The 23,835-nt window shown below is 33.0% G+C and overlaps 1 protein-coding gene across 2 annotated transcripts in view; it reads left to right on the top strand.

Moving 5' to 3' along the window:
- The first annotated feature begins 375 nt into the window (after window positions 1-375).
- The window catches only part of LOC123564677 (uncharacterized), an 82,451-nt gene continuing 58,991 nt past the window's right edge, over window positions 376-23,835 (top strand). The window contains exon 1 of one of the 2 annotated variants that reach the window (XM_045358419.2): window positions 376-714. In XM_045358419.2, coding sequence (XP_045214354.2) covers window positions 637-714 — 78 coding nt within the window. In that variant the 5' untranslated portion in view covers window positions 376-636. Of the gene's footprint in view, window positions 715-17,753; window positions 18,027-23,835 lie in introns of those variants that run through there. The other variant, XM_045358421.2, reaches the window with a different exon arrangement.

The raw sequence follows: 23,835 nt of genomic DNA, 5'->3' as shown, positions 1-23,835 counted from the left end.
GGACCAGCTGCAAGATTTTGCGTAGGCAATAAAATAATGACGTATACTTGGTTTGTGGTCGAACAGAATTTCTTGTGCACACTGTAGATATTGAGACAATTCTTTTAGGACCAGCTGTTACAAAACTTTAATTGGGCTCTTGGTGAATATCATATACATGTACTTTCGTAGGAAAATGCCTCTCTGCTTTAATCAGAGATTACTAGTAGTAAGCAAATTCATAAGAAGCAAATGATTTTTAAATGGCATTATAAAGAATGCATTGTGTTAGCTCCAAGCGACGTCTTAAGATTCTATTACACTAATCACTTGACCTTTTCCAGAATATTGTACTACTGCCGTTTAAGAAGAGATCTTTCAGCTCTAGGTTTAGATTAGCAAGCACCTTAAAAATTAATAGTTTTTACATAGCCGTTATTCTTGCATTATGCCAAATAAATTTACTGGAAGGATATTCTCGGTGACTGTGGAATAAGCCTATCAGCTTTTCAGAAGATAGACACTGTGACTGCTACCTCCGTAGATACCGATATGTGATACGTGGTGAAGATACGAGCTTATCAAAATAGAGAACAAACTGACGATCTTGATGAAAAACACGATGAGAATGTAAACTGGAGAAAAATCTATTTAAATATGTTGCGTTTAAGATTACTTATTTTGCTTCAAATATGTGTTTTATTGGACATAATATTTTGTAGAACCATTAAAAGGGTATGTATATATTGTTAATAACATGTTAGTTTCTTTTTGTTAAAAGTAATTCAAATTTCTGAGACATATATATGTATGTAACGTCTTATTTCTTATGTATTTCTTATGTCATCAAGGCAGAGACATTTCTTTAACCTTTAATATTGATGTAACATATCGATATTTAGTATTTAAAATCCTGAAGAAATAATTTTATTATTGTGCCTTTAATTAATGAATCCCAAATGATAGGTATTCTAGCGAGCAGTGATACCTACGGAATTATAAAAATTAACAGCTGCTTACAAAAGTCTGAAATGACAGTAATGTTGACTTTTTTAATATATGCAGCATATGCAATTGAAAATTCAAAATTTATATTTTGTTTTTGTAAATTGAAATTTACTTTTAGCGACTATTATACGTTTACTTTATTTTCTTTTTGCAATTGAAAATATTAGCCTTGTTTGTAATATTAACACAAATCAAAGAAAAATAATGTTCACGTATTTTGTACATTGAAAAAGTTAAAGCAATTACGCTCATTGTCAGATTTTTTTGATAGGGTTGTGTTCTGAGCCCTATTGAATTATTGTCCTTTTTTGTTGAGTAAGTAATGAGGTATTTTGGTGTGTTTGTATAGAGCTCTCGGAGGCATATCCAACAAACATATTGTTAAAAAATTAATCATTTTTATTTCTTCAGACAAATTTCAAAACTTGATTTTCACCTGCAAGTTTGCGACATGAAATGATGGCTTATTTCGAATATATGGATATCCAGTTTGTTTTCATTTCTACCTCGAACTCTTCCTAAATCTTTTTAATGATGTTTTGAAGTGTTTCATAGGAAAAATCTGTTAAAACAAACCTTTTAATAGGTTGGTCAAATGTTTCAGCCAATTATAAAATTTCAAGAAATCGTTTAACATGGATTAGTATTAGTGAGTTTGAATTATTTATAGGACTGTTGCGGTACATTTTAATTGAACTGCATGTGGAACTCTAGATTATCCACTAATAAGGTAAGCCCTCATATGGCTTAAATGCATTTGGAACCTGTACGTTTAAAGGTCTTGAGAGATATACATCAAACTAGATGCGATTATGTTATGCAAATGTTACAGCGTAACAATAGTCTGAAACAATAAATGTTCACTTTATGTGTGATTCTCATATTTCGCAATAGCGATTTTCACAAATAAGACATATAAATGAGTTGAAATAATAGACTGAAGAAATAAATAGGATAATTGTCATGCTTGAAAAAAAAAATCAAATGCGATGATGTCATGCGCTACCTCGTAAATATGTTGGGATGTCTTAAAATGATGGTGACACATTTATTTAAAGTTTTCCACGTGGATAATTTTGATTTACAGAAATGAAAGGATTAAACCATACTATTTTCTTAAAAAATAATGTTGAAACTTTTAAATGTATGACATTTATTATATGGCATAACTGTTTTAAGTGAACTCTGCTAAAATCTGCACACGGTAACAGAGATTAGCCAAACTAAATTAAGGCCTTTCTTGGTTTTCTTCTCTAGCTAAGACTATTAACCTTTTGTTCCTCAAAAATATTAATAGGTGGAAATGAATGGTCCAGAAATTCTTCCATAACAAGTGTATTGCCGTTTATTTTTTCATTTAAAAAAGAATACTAACAGTTATTACTAAGGGGGATATAAATCTGAATGAAGATATTATATTTTATTATCTTGTAACATTTTATTTACTGAATTATTACTGATGCATTCTTATATTTTATAAAAGTGAAGTACATGATTTTAAATTGCATTCTTGCATTAAATGTATTTAATTTCTTACACTTTGCTGCAGCCATACATGTTTTAATTTCTAACCAGTATTTCAATAATAGTATAACAAAAATTTGTTTTATTAAGTGAAATGGCAAGGTGTTGAAGTGTAACAATGCAGATTGATGAATCACGCGTAATGTTTAATTACATGTTAGTTTAGATCTAATTTTATTAGGTTTTGTTGCAAGAAAGAATTAGATATTTTATTCTGTAATGCAAAATTAGTTATGCTTTCGTATTGTAATGAAAAAGTATGATTCCCGAAACAATAGCTATATGTATTACAAGTAAGGCAAATTGCCCGTAAAACGAAACTAAAGAGTAATTCAACGCCAACATGGCGATTTATTGATATATAGGAGGAAATGCCTTTTCTGAAATAATTCATAGCACTTTTCCTCGCCTGAACTTTACATTATTAAGCAAACTAAGATGACAACAATCATCCAGTTGGATACCATTAATTTGGCACAGATATCAAGACAGCTTACATCATAGCAACGCCTCCAGCCATGAACGAACTTTAGAATGGCGTTTTGCTTATTGCCCCAAGTCGAGGACAACTTTTTGCATGTAACATTTAAACTAATAACAGAAGAAAATGTATCTCAAATTATTTTTCATGAAACAGTTATATGCATATTTTAATCATTTTTTTTTAATTTGAATACACATATGGTCTAAATTCGCGGTGCGTGACATTAAAAAGTGACATTTATAGAGAAGCAAAGTTAGAAAGTCGTAATCACTGTAGTTTTCGCAAGGTCTCGGCACAGCACAACTTTAGTTTCGTGTCTAATTACTTCAGCTACTATACCACATCCCCCGAAACAATAGATTGCATTCTTTATCAAACGTACAACGTAAGGCAAACACCTCAGAATACATTAAAGGCAGTTCTCATTACGATATGGCTTCCGTATGTATGAATCTTGTAACTCCAGGAGGTCTTATTTAAAAGCAGCAAGTAATAGAATTAACAAGTTTACAATAAATCTGGCACATTTAAAATGATTTTTTTTGCGGTTGTTTCTGATGCCAATGTTTTGCTGATGGTAATACAATGTACTTTACACAATAACTAAATAATATGCAAACATGGATATCATTACGTACGTTGTAGAATTTGTGTCGATGGTTTTATGTACGTAGAGTCACCAGTCCTTAAATAGCCTTTAGCTGAATAGCATATTTTTTGTAGGAAAAGGCCTCTTGGTGCTAAATTAGAGATTACTCGGATTAGCTAATCGAATCATTTATCTCATAGATAAATGGATCTCATATTATTTACATTCTAAGAAAACTTAAAAATTATGCAAGTATGTTTAATGACAGCTAACATATATAATTTCATTCATTGCAGCAAATAATTTGAAATGTAAGTTCTAAGAATTTTGATTAACTCCCCTTTGTCTTTCTTTACTATAGTGCAGTGCAGTCGCAACGCTTAAATGCATGTCAGTCCAGATGCAATTTTACCATGTTTAATAGCAAGAAAGAATTAGAAATTAAGCACGTATTAAAGTTCCCGCCCATGCCTAAAATGCCAGGAGGAACATCTGGAATGTAAAATAAAACAAGCAACTAAAGATGTGTTCTAATAGACACCTCTAGTTGTCAAGTCGTATTTAGTCATAGCGAAACTACCATTACTGGGTTAAAGTTAGACAGGGGCCTCCATGGCCGAGTGGTTAAGGTCGCTGACTTCAAATCACTTGCTCCTCATCGATGTGGGTTCGAGTCTCACTCGGGGCGTTGAATTCTTCATGTGAGGAAGCCATCCAGCTGGCTTACGGAAGGTCGTGATGAAATAATGCACGGAGGGGCACCTGGGGTCTTCCTCCACCATTAAAGCTGGAAAGTCTTCATATGACCTATCATGTGTCGGTGCGACATTAAATCCAACAACAACAACAAAAATGTTAGACAAGCAAAATGCGTGTTTGTCGGAAACGGTTAAGTGGGTTAGACGAGAAAATAACATTTTCTTATGAAAACGTTTAATGTGCTTTTGTCACCATGTAAAGTACTTTTAACTAAAATAGCCAAACATCCTCACAAGCTGTTTTGTAGTTCAAAATTAGAGCTGTTAAGAGATAAATGATAAATGCCTTTATCTGTTTTGTAATACATGTTTTCATTGGTGAGACGCCACGTTAAACAGAAGGTATTTATAGAAAGTCTCTTGAGCAATGTGTTTAATTAGATTTTGTATTCACCATAACAGTTTGACACGTTTGAGTTTCACTAACTGACAAGATCATTTTCCTCTTAAACAGAAAACGTAATATTTAACAAATCTACAAACAATAATTGAGACGGGTTTTTTTTTCGAGCGGTTTGTAAAAAATCTCATAGCAGTTTGATGCAACACACGTATAGAAATCCGTTGTTTCTTAAACAGAAAATAATCTCAGCTGACGACTTCACAAAAACTAAAATCTGAGTGAAGGCATCGTATAAAGAAAACAGTTTGCATTACCATGTCCAAATGTGTACGTATTGATAGACTGGATATTTATTCGCAATATCCTCGCAATAAAGATGATGTTTATCCGTGTGAATTAACGATTTTCAATGATCACACTGGAATTGTTGAGTTCATTTTGTGATAAAAGACCTAAAATGACGACGTTGTTTCCCTGTAACGGTGATGCAGCTTTTTGTCCTTATCAGGTTTCTGGATAATGTAAATATATTGAATAAGTAATATTTGTTCTGTTCTAACATTACATCATTTACTCGTTTTACTTTTAAGATATCTTTTAATTTATTGATATTTTTAGTTTTATACAAACATGAATGTGTTAGTCCTTGTAAACGCTGTGCAATGAGTGCGTCCAAAATTAACGCCTTTAAGAGATACCTGTTACTCTGGTAATAAATCTGAAATGATAACCACTTTGCCCTTCCCTTTACCTCGACCTCAGTCTAACGTTCGTGTCTTAGTATTTTTGAAATGGGCAAATATGATATGAGTATGGATCTTCCCAATAGGATTTCCGGCAAAAAGTGTCAAATTTGAGAAAATGTTATTTTTTCACCCCGTCGTTCCCTTTGCTAAGATTACTTAAACGTTCCAATGTGGCGACCCTATTTTCAACTTGTTCATTGTTTGTAGCATATATATATATATATATATATATATGTGTGTGTGTGTGTGTGTGTGTGTGTGTGTGGTCTTCCAGGTTGGTACTTCTCTAGACCTTTTATCTCCATTTTCCTTTTAACCCCTACCCAAAATGATTAATTGAATCGAACCATCCGCTTGACCTTGCGTTTACTTTGCTTACGAGTATTATGTTAACAATGAGTTTAATAGATATCTATTATTTTAGTTCTAATTACAATAGAAAGAAACTGTGTTAATATAATCTTATCACACATAATTCAAAATTGAAACATATACGGATATCGGCCAAAGACGTTTGTAGTCAAAAATAATGAAGAATAACAATGTTTTTCATAATTATCATCATCTTTCAAAATCCCCCTTGTCTTTTTTATTTAATCAATTATCGCATTTGTAACAAAAACTGAGAGCGAAAAATGCTTTGAAGCCATTCATCCTCTCTTTTTCCTTAAACCGAGCAAGTGGTGAAACTAAAACAAGTACACTCTTTTTTTCCAATAAACGTACGTTATTGACGGTAATAAATTTGTGCAATGAACAATGGAAAATAAAATAACGCGTGTCATGTCCGGTATCATCAGCTGTTCGAGTAAGCTTTGAATAGGTATTGTCAAGAGATGAGACGCTTATCCATTATGCACTAACGTGTCGTACCGGATTTAATCCAGTTTCAATTATTCATAGCATGTAAAAAAAGATGGATGGAGGAACATATACTTTTAAGGGTGGGGTGGGAGGCGAAAACATCATCGTCGCAAAATGTGATCGGTGTCACGTGTAAAAACCTAATATTTTTCTATGGTTTTGTTGAAGGAGTGTGTGTGTGTTCGGGTTTAACGTCTTTCTCAACAATTTTTCAGTCATATGAACGACGATGTCTACTTGTAGCAGCGAGCACAATGCCCAACTTTATAGTGGTGCCTCACTGGAATATCACGCTGTAGACACATGACATGATACCCCAACCAGTCACATTATACTGGCACCGGGCAGACCAGTCCTAGTACTATCCTCTAAATGCTTAGCGCCAAGCGAGGAAGCTACTAGTACCATTTTTTACGTCTTTGGTATGACGCGGCCTGGGATCGAACCCAGAAAATAAATAATACAAAGTTTGATAAAATAGTATAAGATGTTTGTTAGATATTTAGTACAACTGTCACATTTAAATCAGTCTGTCAACAAGAATAAATGCAATACATAACTAAAATCTTAGCTACCTTAAATTTTTCAAATGCTTTATCAGCCTCCAGATGGCAAAGATACAATAGATACTATAATGAAATAAAGCCTTATACAGCATGAACCTGTGTTTAGAAACACTTAGAGATAGGGATCAAGCTAGAGATGATATATTGTTTTGATTCAATATCTGATACACTTTAAAACTAATTAATTAAGGAAGCGATAATGTTACATCCACCCTCACTCATCATCGTAGTTATCTATGAAAGCTAGTGAACCAAAACATCAATGCTGCTAATTATTGACATATTCCTAACGAAAGGTACATGTTCTATGCAAATTAAACAGCGTAAAATACAAGACTGAATAAATATCAATATGTTTGATAAGCATATTCCGTAGCTAGAATTGTTAAAAATGGCTATTGATATTTTAATTTTGGATATAGTGTTTTTAATTTGCAAACTAAACATAAATCTTTCATAATATGAATGAAAGACGGCCAGGAAAAACACAATATATTCTACTAACACAAGCATATCGACATCAAATGAACCATACAACAGAACAACAAATCACAAAAATCATTTCCTGACAAATATAGAACATACTTTCACAGCACAACCTCTAAAACGCATCAAAACAGGTATGTTTATAATTTCTTCTTACAAAGATTGATACAGAAGTTGAGCGATGCGTCATTATCATTGGCAATAAATACAAATATATAATATTTCGAACAAGCGGATGGAATGTAAAAAGGTGAAAATCTAAACATTTACCTTTATCTGACCATGAAATTATTTGAATTCTGGTAAGCATATTAAAACTGGACTTAAAGTCACCTGTGATAAAGAAGCACCTGGATCTAAAGACTGTAACCTCGTTGACCTTTGCGAATGATTTAAAGGGAAAGGCAATGTTTTCTAATGTTAGTTCTGTCTTTTATGATTTCTTAAATCAATTTAAGAAATGAAAGAATTTTCAAAATCGGCTTTAAGCTCAGAAAAGGATGAGCATTCAAATATTTGATTAAAATGGTGGCCACTTTGTTTCCATGGCAACAAACAACGAAATGGTGGATTTCTTAAACTTGTATGTACATATTTGAACTATATTTACTTATTTCTGTAAAATAATTTCTGTATTATTTCCAGCTATAATAAAAATACCATGTTTAACATCTTACAGTGTACTGGAATACAATTCTTCCACTTAAAGAGGGGTTATATTCCTGAGCAGTTTCACTGATCACCATGTTCAATCGTTACGTTCTGAAATCGGATCAGTAACGTATGATCTGATAAACAAAGACGGATTTAACGATTTCTGATGATATTTATAAATCATTGTCAGGTATGGCATATGACACAAGATGTGTTTCCATCAATGCGAAATACTCGTTGATATCCATTTGCCGATTAATCTGAGCACATATCTCAATTGCATCTGTAAACGGAGGGAGAACAAGGCTGAATGTTTAGAGAAAAAACATTATTCCTAGTACAATTTCCGGTAAAATGCAATATTACAACATCTAGAATATCACCCATATATTATGTAGCATATTTTTGGCATAATTGTTGAATTAAGACCTATCGAAGGCAATATATGACCTGACTGACAGATCGGTAAGATAAAAGCTAAAGGATTGCAGTAAATAAAGAGTTGTCGGATATGTTTTCTGTCCGTTTACATACATTTTCAGAGGGAAGTAAATTATTCAATAAGAATCATTATGAATATTGCCATACTGATATAATTATCTTTAGAAGTTTTCATGACAATATTGTCACTGTCGAAAACCCGTGGATGCAGGCATTCTGTCTATTCTCCGTCGAATTAAAAACACTTGTATGATCACTGTTACAGATAATATTTAACTAAAGGGACCAGAATATCAGAATCGTTTACTGTTTGTAGGTGCGAACAGAAATATGTGGCTCAAAGGTACCTCTTTGTCGCTGTATCAATTACCCGAGAGTCGAATATTTTTCGGCGTAGCTGTATCACATGGATTTTGACCTACATTCTGTAGTAAGCGGGACACGGAACTGTGCGCGCTAAAAAGTTAAACCATTTATTACTATGTCTTGAATAACATTGAATATTAGAAAGCACATAATAAACAGAGGACATTTAGTAGTTTTGTTACCCAAAACTAAAATGATTTATTCGAATTTTAAAGTCTGTAGTAATTAATCAAGAGAAATCGAAAGTAAACTTCTTTCCCCGTTGCGTACATCGCTTACAGATGAATGAGTGGCTGGTTGTAACTGTAGAGCACTGTGCGCGGTTTCACACATCTGGCAAATTCAATGCGCGGCGAGATATTGTGCTAGTTGGTTACTTTAATATGGAGGATTCTGACCCAACACGAGTTGAGCAGAATTGCAGAATCAGCACAGGTCGTCAAATCATTTTGTTCTTCTATCACTGAAAGGATACATAATGATCATTTAAATTTGCTGCTTAGTTGAAATATTTGCAAATTAATCATGTGTTCATAGATGCATATCCAAATATTTTCTGTTTGCACATCCTGTTTAACTCTGATTTTTCCATGCGCCAAACATTACATCTATGCCATTTGTCTTTTTAAAGACATTTCTTGTCTGCATATCATATTCTACGAATAATAGAATGGAAAAAGTATACGATTTTATATGCATTACTGTCTTATTGCACACATTCATCCTTAAATAATTCAGTACGCGAGCCATTCAACACTACAGTGTTTCCGGAGAAACAAAGGAAACTACAGTCATTTAGATTTTCTTGCACACAAATGGAGTTGGACATGCGGAAAACGAAAGGCGAATAGTAATTCATGCATATTTTAAAAAAACATATATGTTGACTGCCAGCTATGCCTACTTTGTATATTATTTAACATTGCTTAGTAAACTTAACCGAATGTATATCAAATCATAATAGTAGTTAATTCTGATTCAGTGAAGGGCATATATTACCGAGTCTCAACTGGAGAGACGTTATGCCCATGTGTTATTTTGGCATACCATGTTAATATAAGAAGATGTATTTCTGTCTTTCATTTTAATTTTGACACGTGGAAAACAAGTTTAAAGAACAGCGTTTTGAACAGTAATGCAGTGAATTCATCATATAATGCTAAATAGCTTAAGGCCAGATTATCCGTCTTGTGTAATAATGACGTTAAACACAATCAACGGGTGGAATATTTAGTTCCTGACAGTTCATTTCCTTACTTCATCTATGACAAATTTAGGGCTTTTTTATGCTATTCATTTACGAAATCATATATAGACATTTATGATATTTTTTCGCTTAAACTTCAGTGAAATGTAATTGAATCGTTAACTTTCGGTTACTATCTTGTTAAACAGAGTATAAAAGTAATGCATTTTTATGTACAATATAATTGAATGTACTTTCTATCCGGACAAATTAAAACTGAAGATATTTCAAGGTTTTAATTTCATATGAAAAGGGCTTACGTGGCCGGGTTGTTGAGGTCACTGACTTCAAAGCACTTGCCTTGGGTAATTCTAGGCGTTAAAGGCGGCTTTGAAATATCGTTTCTGCTTTCCGCCTTTCGCTATTTTTGCAACTGATTCATGGAAAATTAAGACAACACGTGTCAAATTTATCATATATTTGGATAAACAATTGCAAACGATAAGACGTCTATCCATTATTCACATCCATATCAAATAAGACTGAACGCAGCATCATCCAGAAAATAAATGAGCCTTTGGGGAAAGTGCAAAGAAAAAAGAAACCCAAAAATTCAAAAAGAACAATCGTCCCTCAAGTATCGGTGTCTATCAAAAGCCATTATCCAAATGGAGGATTGCTGTACTTACACATGTAAATGTGAAAACCCTTTTCCTCTGATTTACTGGTAGTGCAAAATCCAATAAAATGATACAAAAGACATAAAAGTAGATGTTGTTTAATGTTTTGACAAATCAACACCCTTTTAAAAGTAATGGATAAATGAAATTACGTGCTCATCCCCATTAAATGTATTCAATCATTGGACAACGTAAATCAATGCATGCAATTATACACGGTTACTAAACCCCAGCTCCACCACTTGAAAGTGGTGATAAGGAAAGGAGCTGTCGACATTTTCGTGGTGCAGCTGTCGCCCGTTTCAAATTTATATTGTACTTTATATTCCAACTGATAGGTCATTTCGTGTAAGAACACTTTCTTTTCAGGTTGACTGTAGCTGTGTTAAGATATTATGTGAATTGTGGTGTTAAGAGCTTTTCTCTTGATTAGGACATTTCCGTATTTTGATATATGTCTGTATTCCAACAGTATTATTTCTGTGTGTTTGTCCTGGTTTCAACATCAAATATTTCTGGAGCATCCTGCAAAACTCTGATATAGTATTCTCGTTGAAAATAAAGGACACAGTCGACCTAAGCAGAGTATTCATGTGCACGAAATGAATGCAAAAAGGTGATTCGCAAACATTTTCAAGTATTTCTTAATATTCATAACCCTCATAAAAATCGTCTCATCTTTTAAAGGGTTTCTTGATTTGATAGTGAATTACCTGTTAAAGCTGTGCTCTTTTTGGAAGATGATTTCACTATTTTAAGGGACATTTTTCGATCGGTGAACAAATTTAGTCCGTTTTCTTTTGTAGAACTTGCTTTCCATTGTGAACTTGTATTTATTGGTACTGATTCTCTATTGGAGAAAAAGGCTAAGCAAATTGTTGTTCTTCTTTTTGTTGTTTGGAGAGACCCACTTTTTGTTTTCCGCTTGAAAATTCAGATCTGCAATAGATAAACAGTGTATGCAGAACCTATCGTATATAAACGTTTTGTATGATTCAAAAGCTAATCGTTCTCTAATGTTTGTACACATACTTTTTGTAATAAAATTATTTGAATAAGAATGTAAATAACAATCCCTGGAAACATACCATATTTCTCATAAATAAACTACTTATCTGTAGTCAGGCATTTAACACTTAACTATACACTAGGGCCCGTATGGTCAAAACGTTCACAGGCTGTTAAACTAAATGCCGGTTAAATTTTGATTCAAAGTATTAGTCTTGGTGAGAAACGCTAGTTTGATGTATTAGAGACCGTACAAGAGTTCTTCGCGTACTTCGAATTTTACAAATATAGTGATGAACTCAACAATACATACACTGCTATGGGTTTTAGTTTCGTGAAAGTAAAAAGGTATTTCCATTTTCAGTAAATTTTGTTATTACATGTGTGTAAGAGATTCTTCTAAAGGGTGCGATTTAAACTCTCCAGTGGTCATTGATTGTGCCAAACTGTGTTCCTATATATGTCAAGGGAGATTTTATTAATTCTAGTATTTGTGTTTTTGAATATCATACACATTTATATTATTTGCACGAGTCTTTTTTGCCTTTCATACCTCGCAATTACTGATCTTGGGAGAAAAATTGACTTGTGTTAATTCAATTAATGTGATTTATTATTATTATTATCATTAATAACCGTAATACTCGCAATATGCAAACTAAATAAATAAATAAATAAATAAAGATCATGAAAGCATGAAAAAGAATTATATTCTCGATGACTGTGGACTGTCTGTATGCTTTCGGAAACTGTCAGGAACATCTATATTAAAATTTGATAAATGTTGAGGTATGTAGTGGAGATACGGCTTATCAAAAAGTGATGAAACTATGTGAAATAATTAATGGTCTCGATGACAAATGTGAATTGGAGAAAAAACATTAAAATATGTGGCGTTCTGATTAATTGTTTTGCTTTAATTATACATTTTATCCTTATATACAATGTGTATGTTTATAATTTATCGTCCTTAAAATCGTACTACATATATAGTTAATATTTCATTTCCTATAACACTTAGACTATACTCATTTTTTATATACATCCTTGAGACATATTTACACTTTATATATTTTAATTCCTTAATTAAATAAATTATATTCTCTGTTGAATTCGCTAGACGCCTACCTATAATCATAAAACACTTACAGGTTTTACAATTTGTCTACCTATATTATGAAATGATATTATGTTGACAAATAATGTTTAAAATGAAAAACCAACAGCAATAGTTCAAGGTTTCTAGAACACAGTTCATACTAACTGGTGTCTAAAGTGACTATTCTATGTCTTCATTACATTTTACAATTTAACACAACTGTCTTGTTTGCGATAGTAATAGGAATAAAAGAAAAAAAACATATTTTGTCCTTTGGAATAGATAGAAGAATTATGTTTCTTTTCAGTTGGTAGAAAATAAAAAAAATGACGAATTCTTTTGAAAACTTAATGTGAATATGAAGTGCTATAAATTAATGTCATTGCTTCAGATTATCGTGTATCATTTTATGGCTACGCTTTTTATATATAGCTTAAAATATACACTATTTTATATCATCTAGAAGAAGAAACGTACTTTTTGAATAAATATTCTTTTATCTGTAACTATATTTTTACAAGCCATTGAAGTAACCTCAATGAAACCAGTACAGTAGTACTCATGTATCTACGGCAGTAATTTATTAAACTTTATGTAACATGTTAGATACTAACTATTTACATGCATAAATCGAAACTGATATTATGATGCGATGATAAACTAGCACTATACGTAGCTAATCACTTAGAACAAAATTTGAATGAGAAGGAAAGGGGAGACTCTGGGTTGTTTTATGTATCATATATACAACTTGTTTTTATTGTCAAACACATGAACTTGAAATACAATATTCCACTCGCAACACAATTTTGTAACATTCATCTTCGAGTAAAAAAAAAACACCCCAAAACAATATCATGATACAATAATAATATTTTCAATTGCAATTAAGAAGAAATAAAGATGAAAAAATAGATCAAAAAAATAAAAAGGAGAGTTGAAAACGGACACTATAAAGATACTTTTCACCTAAATTTAGAGGGAAAGTGATTGTATTGAAAGGAAAATAATCAGAGAGAAAAAGATATCTTCGTTTTTTTAAAAGACAAAACATGTGTCTGATATAAACTCTATTGTTTCTTTAGAAAATGATATTTCTTGCAGCAATTCAATACAATTAGTTCCAAGTTCCAGCCCCTTCTTTACCCTTAACGTTTAATTATGTAATAGTTGAAAGTGTATGGTAATTGAAAATTGCCGAAAGAAGGAATTTGTCACCTTTCTATTAAGAATTCGTTATTTTTTTCATTTATCAACAAACGCGTCTGTTTCTTGAAGCATTAGAAATAAAAGCCATACAATGACAAATGAAGGTCATTGCCTCAAACAAGACTAAAGGGTAGTCCGGAAATGCTAATCGCATTATTTTCGACACCAATTCCAAAATTTATTAACGTAAGAGGAAATGTCTTTTATGAATAATTCATACGTCTTTTCCTCCTCAAGAATTTTCATTACAAAGCAAATTATGATAACTACAATTGTTCTGTTTGGCAGCTACATTTTTGGCACGGATGTCAAGACAGATTAAGTCATATCAAAGCTTGTAGTCATGAAAGAACAAGCGCATTGGGTTTGTTTCTCACGGTGGAGTACAAATTTTGAAGGCAGCATTAAGCGAAAATATCATGGTGAATAAGACAGGAAACTATCTGTTCAGTGTAATATGAAAGAGCAGTCCCCACCTCTTCTATTAAGCTCTAGCTCTGTAAATTTGTTTAAGGTAGTGGACCTGTGAAGACAATTGGCAAATTACGTATGTATTCTCCGTACTCAATTTCGGCATTCTTCGGATTTAACGGAATGTCATCTGCATGTTGAGCTACTTTACTCGCGAAGAATGCCGAATTGCCTAAAGAAAATACTTAATGGCACAGAAATTGCCGATCATTACCTTAGATTATAGCAGTTTAAAGATCGTTGCTTTATCTGGCAGCTGCACTACAATAAATGTATAATTATTAAAAGAATAGTAATGGATTTTGAAATAAATTTGCAGTATCCATGCAACAAAACATATTTTATTCGTGTAAATTAGTTATTCTCAATCCTCAATTATGTTTTATATTCTAACATGGCTCGGTTCGATTGCAAGTTAAACAAAGAAGAAGTTCGAGCAATAAACAACGGTTGACGCACGGACCGGTAAGACAGCATTGTGACGTCAATTACGACGTCAAATTACCGAATGACGTCTGGTTTATTACTAATAAATGAAGCCCAGCATATTTTTGGTCGAAATATTTCAGTGAACATGTAAGGAAGAAAACAATCAAGGCCTTCTTATGCTTTGTCGTCTTATTCACCACTGTTCACCGTTTAGATGCTTAGAAATAAACCAGAAAAAATATGAAAATTTCTGAGTTGTTCACTTGAGATGAAACTTAGGTTTATTCCGAGTCCCGGCGACGCCATCCTCGCATGGCAGAGTTCTACTATGGCTCCCTGTAAGACTTAGTAAAAGTCAGGCAAGGTCGTCATTGAAAAAAGGACAAAATCTGCCAAGGTTTTATATGCCATTTTCTTTTATTGCAACGGCCCCGTCGGGCAAACTCCTTGCAAAGACGGTGAAACCATTACAGGCAAATAATTACAGCAGCTGCTGTCAAAATTCTATCAAAATAAAGCCCAAGTAAAGGTTTAAAGGCATATAGGTTAATCATTACAATGCGCCCGCCAACAAAAGCAAAACTGTACAGTCTTTCTTAGAGCAAGAACAAATTATTCATATCGAGCAATCATCTTATTTTCCTCACCTAAGTCCCTGTGACCTTTTCCTTTTCCCGTGTTACAGAAAATGCTCGTAGCTAAACGCTGTGCAACCATGCACCATTAGAATATTGTGTGACCTTTTTCTGCGCTTTTTTCAGTGTTTAAATACTATACCATACAGTATTTAGGTCATGGATAGCAAGACTCCATAAGTGTGCTTCTGTGCAGGGGGAATAATTTGAAGGGATGACGTGACAATGACAGAATTTATTGAACATTCCTTGTATTTTCAAATGTCCATAACTAAGAGAAGAAACATGAACATATTTGTGTTTACCTCAACTCATGTATTATATGAATGACAGTATTTCTGGACTTCTTGGAAGAGCATCCAATAAAAAGAATGTCGAACTCCCTGACCTTCTTTACTGCAGTGCAATGCAGGGGGAAATATTGCATGCAACATTTAATTGCATATTTATTCAAGTTGAATTTTCATACTGAAAAGATTTATTTTTCTAAAATTTATGTTTTTGAATATCCACGTCTGTTTCAAGATTTAACAGCATTGCAAATCGGGCAAAATCAACAATATAGGGATAATACTCGTTTGATTTTGTGTTTTAATGTCTGCAGAAACTTGAGGGATTATTGGTGACAGAGACCGAATAACACACAGAACAAACATGTAACACAAAGACTAGATTAATTGTTATTATAGGTGATCACTTAATGATTATGGTACATATTTTTATTACCATTATGTTGTTCTTGGAAACGGTCGACATGTTTTAAATATCCATAACCGGGGCACACAGATCAACAATACTACCAAAAGCGTTCAATATTTTCAAACAATATTTTTTATTTCTCGTTATTGCAAACATGACATTTGCCATATTTCTGCATATCACCTAAAAGTTCGGTGCAGGGGAAAAATTTCAAGAATAATTATTTACGTGATTTATTTTGAGTACAAACGCGTTAACCTGCTTCCAAGAATTATATGAATTCTATAGGAAATTAGATAAAATCATACCGTTACTTTTCAAAATCGTTGTTTTGATTCCTAAAAATGTTCAATCGCACAAGTTACATGCAATTCAACACATTCACTGTTATCGACGGAAATTGAACCGTCTTCTTTTTCCTATCGCCGAATTCAAAAAGGAGTATACAGGGGGGAATAATTGAGCAAGCACATGGGCTATACGGGAGATGGCAGCGCGAGGGTTCGGATACTAAAAAACAGCAAAACAGAGAACGGGTTGGATTTTATCTTTCATGCTACAAAAAGCGGTTATTTATGGAAGAATCAAGACGCAGTTATCACATGTCCATCTGCGCAAGAATAAATATTCGGCTTTACTCAGCAGTTCAAAAATAAAAATCGTTTATTAAGAACACGTGAATAACCTTTTAAATACGTTAATACTTTTTTTGATCCAGAGAAAAAAGTAAATGTTATGCAAGAATTTGGAATAATGACCCCTGAAAGACTAGGGTAGTTTCCATAAATGCTAATCCTATTATGTTAACATCAAATTTGCGATTAATTGGAAATCAATGAAATATTCATTTTGAATAATTTATAATCAGACTTTTAGACGACTAATGAATTATTGTTCTGTTATGCAGATACGTTTAAGTCAACATATATTAAATATATTAAGCTGTAATACCAGTGAGGAATAATGTTTAGAAAAGATCATGCTGTTTTCACCATTTTCATGAGAATGTTTAAAGTGCTGGTCGTCATTTTAGTCATACGAAAAAGAAGGAGAAGTGTGTGTTAGGTACCGAGGGAGATATAATATGGCATAAAGTACGTTTGCTTATTTGTATTGCATTAACTTATGCCGCGAAAAACTAATGACATATCCTTGGATTGTAGTGGAGAGGCCCGTAGAGATTGTGACAATTCTTATAAGGATCAACAGTTACTAATCTTTAAATGTTTCATATATTTACGTAGGAAAGTGCCTCTTTGCTGTAAATAGCGATAAGCAATCGAATTGTTCAGAAACAATTCATTTCTAAATGGCTTTATAGAAAAAGTAGAGTCTTTGATATTGTTAGCTCTAATTTGAAATGCGCCAGCCTTTTTCAAAATATTGTATTTGTGCGTCTCTTGGCTTCATGTTTAGAATACCCCACAACTTTAAAAACGAACCATTTTACATATCGCTATAGAAAATATCGCAATTCTCGTACCATGCCAAATGAATCAACTGGCAAATATGAAACAGAACAATATTCCCGATGACTGCGGAATAAGCCTATCCGTTCCTCTACAGACACAGTACCTGCTTGGAAACATCTATAGATATTGATATATGATGTGGTGAAGATACTGGCTTATCAAATAGGGAAGAAACTTAACTTTCTAAATCAATTGACGGTCTAGATGACAGATTTGATTTGAATTTAAATTGAAAAAAATATTAATTGAAATATGTGGCGTTCCAGATTACTTATTTTGCTTCAAATATGTGCGTTACTGGATATAATAATTTGTAGAACCATTAAAAGGGTACGTATATAAAAGTTTAAAATTAAGTGTTGTTTACAATATATTCAAATTTAAAATACATATATTAGTACGTAACACTTTGTTTCCTATGCCAGCATTGTTATTCATTTTCTTCAATCATTAATGTGACGTACTTAGACCTTATACGCGTGAAAAGCAGGATTTTAATTACTTAATAGCATCTTTCTTACACTTGCGCTTTTACTCATGATTTCCAATATTACAATTGTAAACTTAAGGAATTAAAAAAGATAATAATCTTAATATGTACAACATATAGAATGTACTGTACTATATTAAAATCTACTTAAAGCAACTGATTTACGCTGTCTTTTTTAATACTATTAGTCCTGTTTGTAATATCAACAGAAATCATTGACAAATTTCCCGTATTTTGTATTATGTCCTTTGAAATAGCTTAAAGAATTAAAATCATTTCCAGTTTTTTTGCTTACAGATATTTAGCATATAAACCAAATTAAACTTGATAAATCAGTATTTCAGAATTAAACAACATTTTTATTTATTTATTTTTTGCTTGGCCTTCTTCTGTATAAAGACAGATACAAAAGACGAAAAACGCGACATAGTTTGTAAGAACGAGGGACGAAAACTGAAAAGGTGAAACCCCAAACATTTTTTCCTTGAAATTAAATCTGAACATGAAATTATTTAAATATTTACCATTGTTTATGATATTTGCGTTCTATATCATACTTCGGTAAAAACTTTAGCTTCTACACCGTTAACAATACATTTATAATTTCAGTTATCATTAGAAGTGATTGTATATTTATTTACTATAATATTTTTTAAAGGTCTATAATTGCATTTGATTATATTTCATTTCCTCAAACTGATCATTGCATTACAAATTAACAAAACAAAAAATGCAATGGAAATAACGACACAAATATTTTAATAAAATGATATTTACATGAATATTTCAACTTGTACAAAAGTAAGTTGACCGGACATCAACTACAGATCATCTGTTATTACAGACAACCTGTCCATCTTATTAAAACAAAGACAAATATCACACAGGGAATGCCACGTACCAAAATCGCAGCCTCCCCAAAACGAAACCTACAGCACGCAGACGTGCACACCACAAACACACACACACATACACGTGCTCACACACAAAATCCAACACATGAGGACAAAACGAACAAACAAAGGAACACACACACATACACGCGCACACACACAAAGCCTACACAAGGTGACAAAACGAACAAACAAAGGAATACAGTGGGGCACCGCCTTGGAACGGTCAGTGGCAAAAACACCACTGGGGAACTTTTAAAACCTTTGCGGTGTATATTTTATGTGTGTGTGTTTTTTTTTTACCTTACAAGCATGCATACAGATTTAATTCATTATTATAAAATGTTTTCACTTATTCATATTAATTTCTATTTTTTTCTGAGAAACTTAAAAGCGATTCCCTTGTAAAAATATGAAGGTTTAAATTAATGGAAAATATCCCTTTGTGTGTCACTTTTTCCAAGATCAGACACTAATTAACATATATTTCGGCATCAGCTTTGTAAAAACATTCATCTAACGTTATTTTGTGTGTCGCTTACAGTATAGTCGCTTTTATATTATGCGGAAGTACAACATACAGAAATCTACCATTCAGTATTCCTTTTGTCTGTAACTAACACAAAAGTGACACTAGTACAGTAGGACACCTGCGTCTATGGCAAACTTCAAAATATTTATTTAACTTTATTCACCTGGTACAAAATTGAGTGAACTGAAAATTGGGAAAGGCCTAGAGGTTGTATTTAAATGCCATCATGATTGTGGTGTGTATTATTTTTACACACCAGCGAGTGAATTAGAAGAAAGAATCCTTCACGAATATGAAAGTATTCGTAATTCTAATGCAATAGCAATATAAGTTCTAAGAATTCGATTATTGTAGATTCGATGATATTTGTCGAGTTTTGATTTTCGTTAATTTCCGCTATCAGAGCGACACGCGAATTCAAAACTCTCGCGAATAGTGAATAACATCATCTTTAATGATATAAACATCTAGATAACACGTATTCTTAATAATTAAGTTAATAATGTGAATAAATCCGTTGTCTTTCAAATTAGGAAAGGGGACGCAAAAATTAAACAGCCTATGGTTATTCAATTCTGCAGGGAATGAAATCACGCGCAACATTTGATTGTGCGTTAGTGAATACTTATTGTCGCAAGCAAGAAATTTGTTGTCCTGTTGTTTGTTTGTAGTATTTATCATGTTTTTTTAGTTGCAACGGACACGTCTGCTTTTATCTGAACAGTTGTTTGTATTGCAAATAAGACACGCTGTCCATATAATGAGTAAATGTCTCTAACAAGACTAAAGAATACTTTCCGTACATATTAACTGCGTTATTTCAATACCAACTTTGCAATCCACTGGCGAACGTTGAATAATTCATAACTTAAGAAATTTCATTACAAAGTAAATTGCTATGACTGCAATAGTCCTTCATTTGGGAAGCAGCGTTTCAGCACGAATGTCAAGACATATTAAGTCGTGGCAAAGCCACCGGACTTGAACAAACGTTAGACAAGCAACGGCGTTTTTGTCGCTTCCGAGCTAATGTAACTGTTTGAAAATGGATTTATGTAAAGCTATCTCCAAAACAAAATTTGATTAAATAGTTTGACGCTATTATATTTTCACCATTTTACTAAGACCGAAGTAATTAAAACAGGTCAACTTGTTTTACCTTGTAAAATATTGCCTCTGTTGGTTTTGTTAAAAAGAACGTTCAATTGTTGAAGATTTACTGGGATATATGGCCTACTGCGTATAATATTCAAATATAAAAATGTTGATAAAGATCAATTGTACTCTTAAACAAAAAGCTCAATAGCTAACGAACTTGTAAATAAACTAAATGTAAGACGGTTTTGCAGCCTCATAAAAATATGTCTTCAGAACAAATCACAGAGACGTATAAGGTCATTTTGAATATAGAAATATAACAGTTAAAACATACGCAATAATCCTGACAGAGCAGAAATGATACAGTGTTGCTTTTATGCTATTGCTGGTAATGATACTTTTGCAATTTAACAAATTATGCGGACCACAATAATTATTGTTGTTGGGTTTGATGTCACACCGAAACAATAATAGGTCATATGACGACATTCCGGACTTTCTTGGCGGAGGAAGATCCCAAGTACCCCTCTAAGCATTACTTCAGGTACGGTCCGTAAAATCACGAGACGAACCTCTGATATATTTCCTTCGTTTATATGACGAGCATGCGCACTCGTAATCACTACCAGGATTGGTTTCAGCCAATCATTGTTCGCCATGTTTTCGGCACGCCGACATTAAAACTTCAAACAACATCTAAGCACATTTCTTGCCAAAAATGAATAAAGACGACATTGCAAGACTGCAATTGATAAAGATTTATTCCTCTAATGGATGTTTAGAAATTTACCTCATAACAAAATCATATTCCTCGTAACTCGGCTTCGATATCGGAAAAGACGCGGTCACGCTTTTCACAGCCTATTTCAATTGGTTCGGGAAGATTTGTCGCGAAAATTGGCTGAAACTTTTTACCTTTAATGTAACCAAACTTAACATATCGGCGAAATGTGCCAGAGGTACAACCAAGGATCCATGGTTGACCACTGGTATTCGAAAATTGGCACGATCGGGCACTTCAGTAGAATCACCGACCTTCCGTATGGCAAATGGTTGGCTTCCTAACATGAAAGAGTTCAACACTCCGAGCAAGGCGGTGAGGAGCAGGTGATTCAAATTCAGTGACCTTAACCATTCAGCGACGGAGGTCCCTACAGAATAATCACAATACTTACAGACGAACACATTGAACAAATTGTCCATATTAAAATCATAGTCTCGCGTTGTTGTCACACTCTTATGTGCGAGGTTCAGTCGCTTTAAATTTGATGTTAAAGCCTTGTTTGAACCGCTATATAGAAACTACTTTTCTTGAATGTTCTTCTTTAAACTGTTGCACAAGCTGAAATAAAGAAGATGTTTATCCGTGCAAATCAACGATTTTAAATGGCAAAGTTTGAATTCGTAATAGCTTTATGTAATAAAACATGCAATGCATTTCCGATTTAGAATAGTTTACGTTGTTTTCCTGTAATGGTCGTGGGTGTTTTCTTTCCCCTTGTCACCTTTAAGTGTTGTTTATAAATTAATAAATATTGACGTTATTACTGATGCGTTTAACCACTCTTTTATGTTCTTGTCATTGTGATTGAGGTGATATTAATTCAAAGTGATATTTGTAGATTTGAAGAAGTTTATCCCACCCCCAATCGAGTTCTTGTGCCATGGGTAAGGCCTTACTGTTCCATCTACCTCGACTTAACCAAAACATTTATGGGTGAGCAAAACAGAAAATAAAACGTTACGTGTATATATTTCTTACTGACATATCATTAATATGTACTTTGATAATGACTACATATTAGTTTGAGTTCTCGGAAGCGCATTCAGCCAACAAAATTTTGAAATATCGTACATTATTGAGTAAGTAATTATTGCCACAGTACTACGCTAATTGCCGAAGTCATACGAAGATGAAATAAGTAATATGATACCTCATCTCTGTCAGACCTTCTTGGTCAATATCTATTTCCTTAATTTGGGTTCTATCAACATGGCCGAGGCGATTCCATTTCTGATTGGTTATTTAGGCAACTTGAATTTTATAAATTTCTTTTAACCACAATAACCTTACTTGTATCATTTGACTACAAATACAGAAGATGAATCATTTAGTTTAATATATACAAAAGCATTATATGATTTAAAAAAAGTTAAAATTTACGGAATGCGTTCGTGTACATTGGCGTTGTCCGAAATATTAGCTTCGAGCATTTTTTTAAGAATAACTGGCCTTAGGCAGGACTGTCGTTGAATTGACATTGTCCTGGCTGGTGGATTTCACTTTTAAATCACGTGTAAAACAGAACAAGGAATTGTGGACGAGTGTCCAGTCGTAACTTGACACTGGCAGAATTTGCAGCGATGCTCCCCATCACATAGTAGACAAGTTTGACATGAATGATAACCTGGTCAAGATTTACTTCTTTGAAGTAATCATGTTTAAAATTCAGATCGACGTTTACTTTCACGAATAAAAAAATGAAAAATGTCTTTTTGTTGACATTTGTGGTTCTCCGCAGAATTTTAATAATGAAATACCATAAAGCATTTTAATAAATTTTATAAAGTTACTTTAAATGAAATGGTCAGTACGACAGTCCTCGTCCAAATGACAAAGCCAATATGAATCACATTATATTGTCACTCCATTGAACCAAAATTGCAACCTGAGGCAACCTTCACCACCTTCAATCAGAAACTTAAGACGGTTTTCAATTATAGCTTAAGACGGAAGTGGACAGAATACAAATAATTCCAATTTTGTTTTACAGATGCAACTTGTTTGAAAGAAGTTTCTGTTTGTTCCATATGTTTCTTAAATCTTTGTTAGAAAACATGAGTGATATGTTCTGAGAAACTATTGTATTTTTTTTTTCAACTGAGCATATTCATGCAATCGCTTAATACAATTGAAGGTAAACTGCTTTCACCATTATGCTCTATAAACGTTCTTAAATTATTGAAAGAAATAAATTTGCTCAATGTCATCATGTCCTGAATAACCATTATCGTATGCTAGAATAAACCATGGCGGGCAGAAGATGAGACGGATATCACCATTCTGCGACCTATCATATTGGACTGTTACCAGCATCAACCATTCTAAAAATGTAATGAAAATTG

Source organism: Mercenaria mercenaria, chromosome 2, assembly GCF_021730395.1.
Source record: "Mercenaria mercenaria strain notata chromosome 2, MADL_Memer_1, whole genome shotgun sequence".
NCBI lineage: Eukaryota > Metazoa > Mollusca > Bivalvia > Venerida > Veneridae > Mercenaria > Mercenaria mercenaria.
The sequence above is the reverse complement of the archived record's forward strand: the minus strand, read 5'-3'. Positions and strand labels throughout refer to the sequence as shown.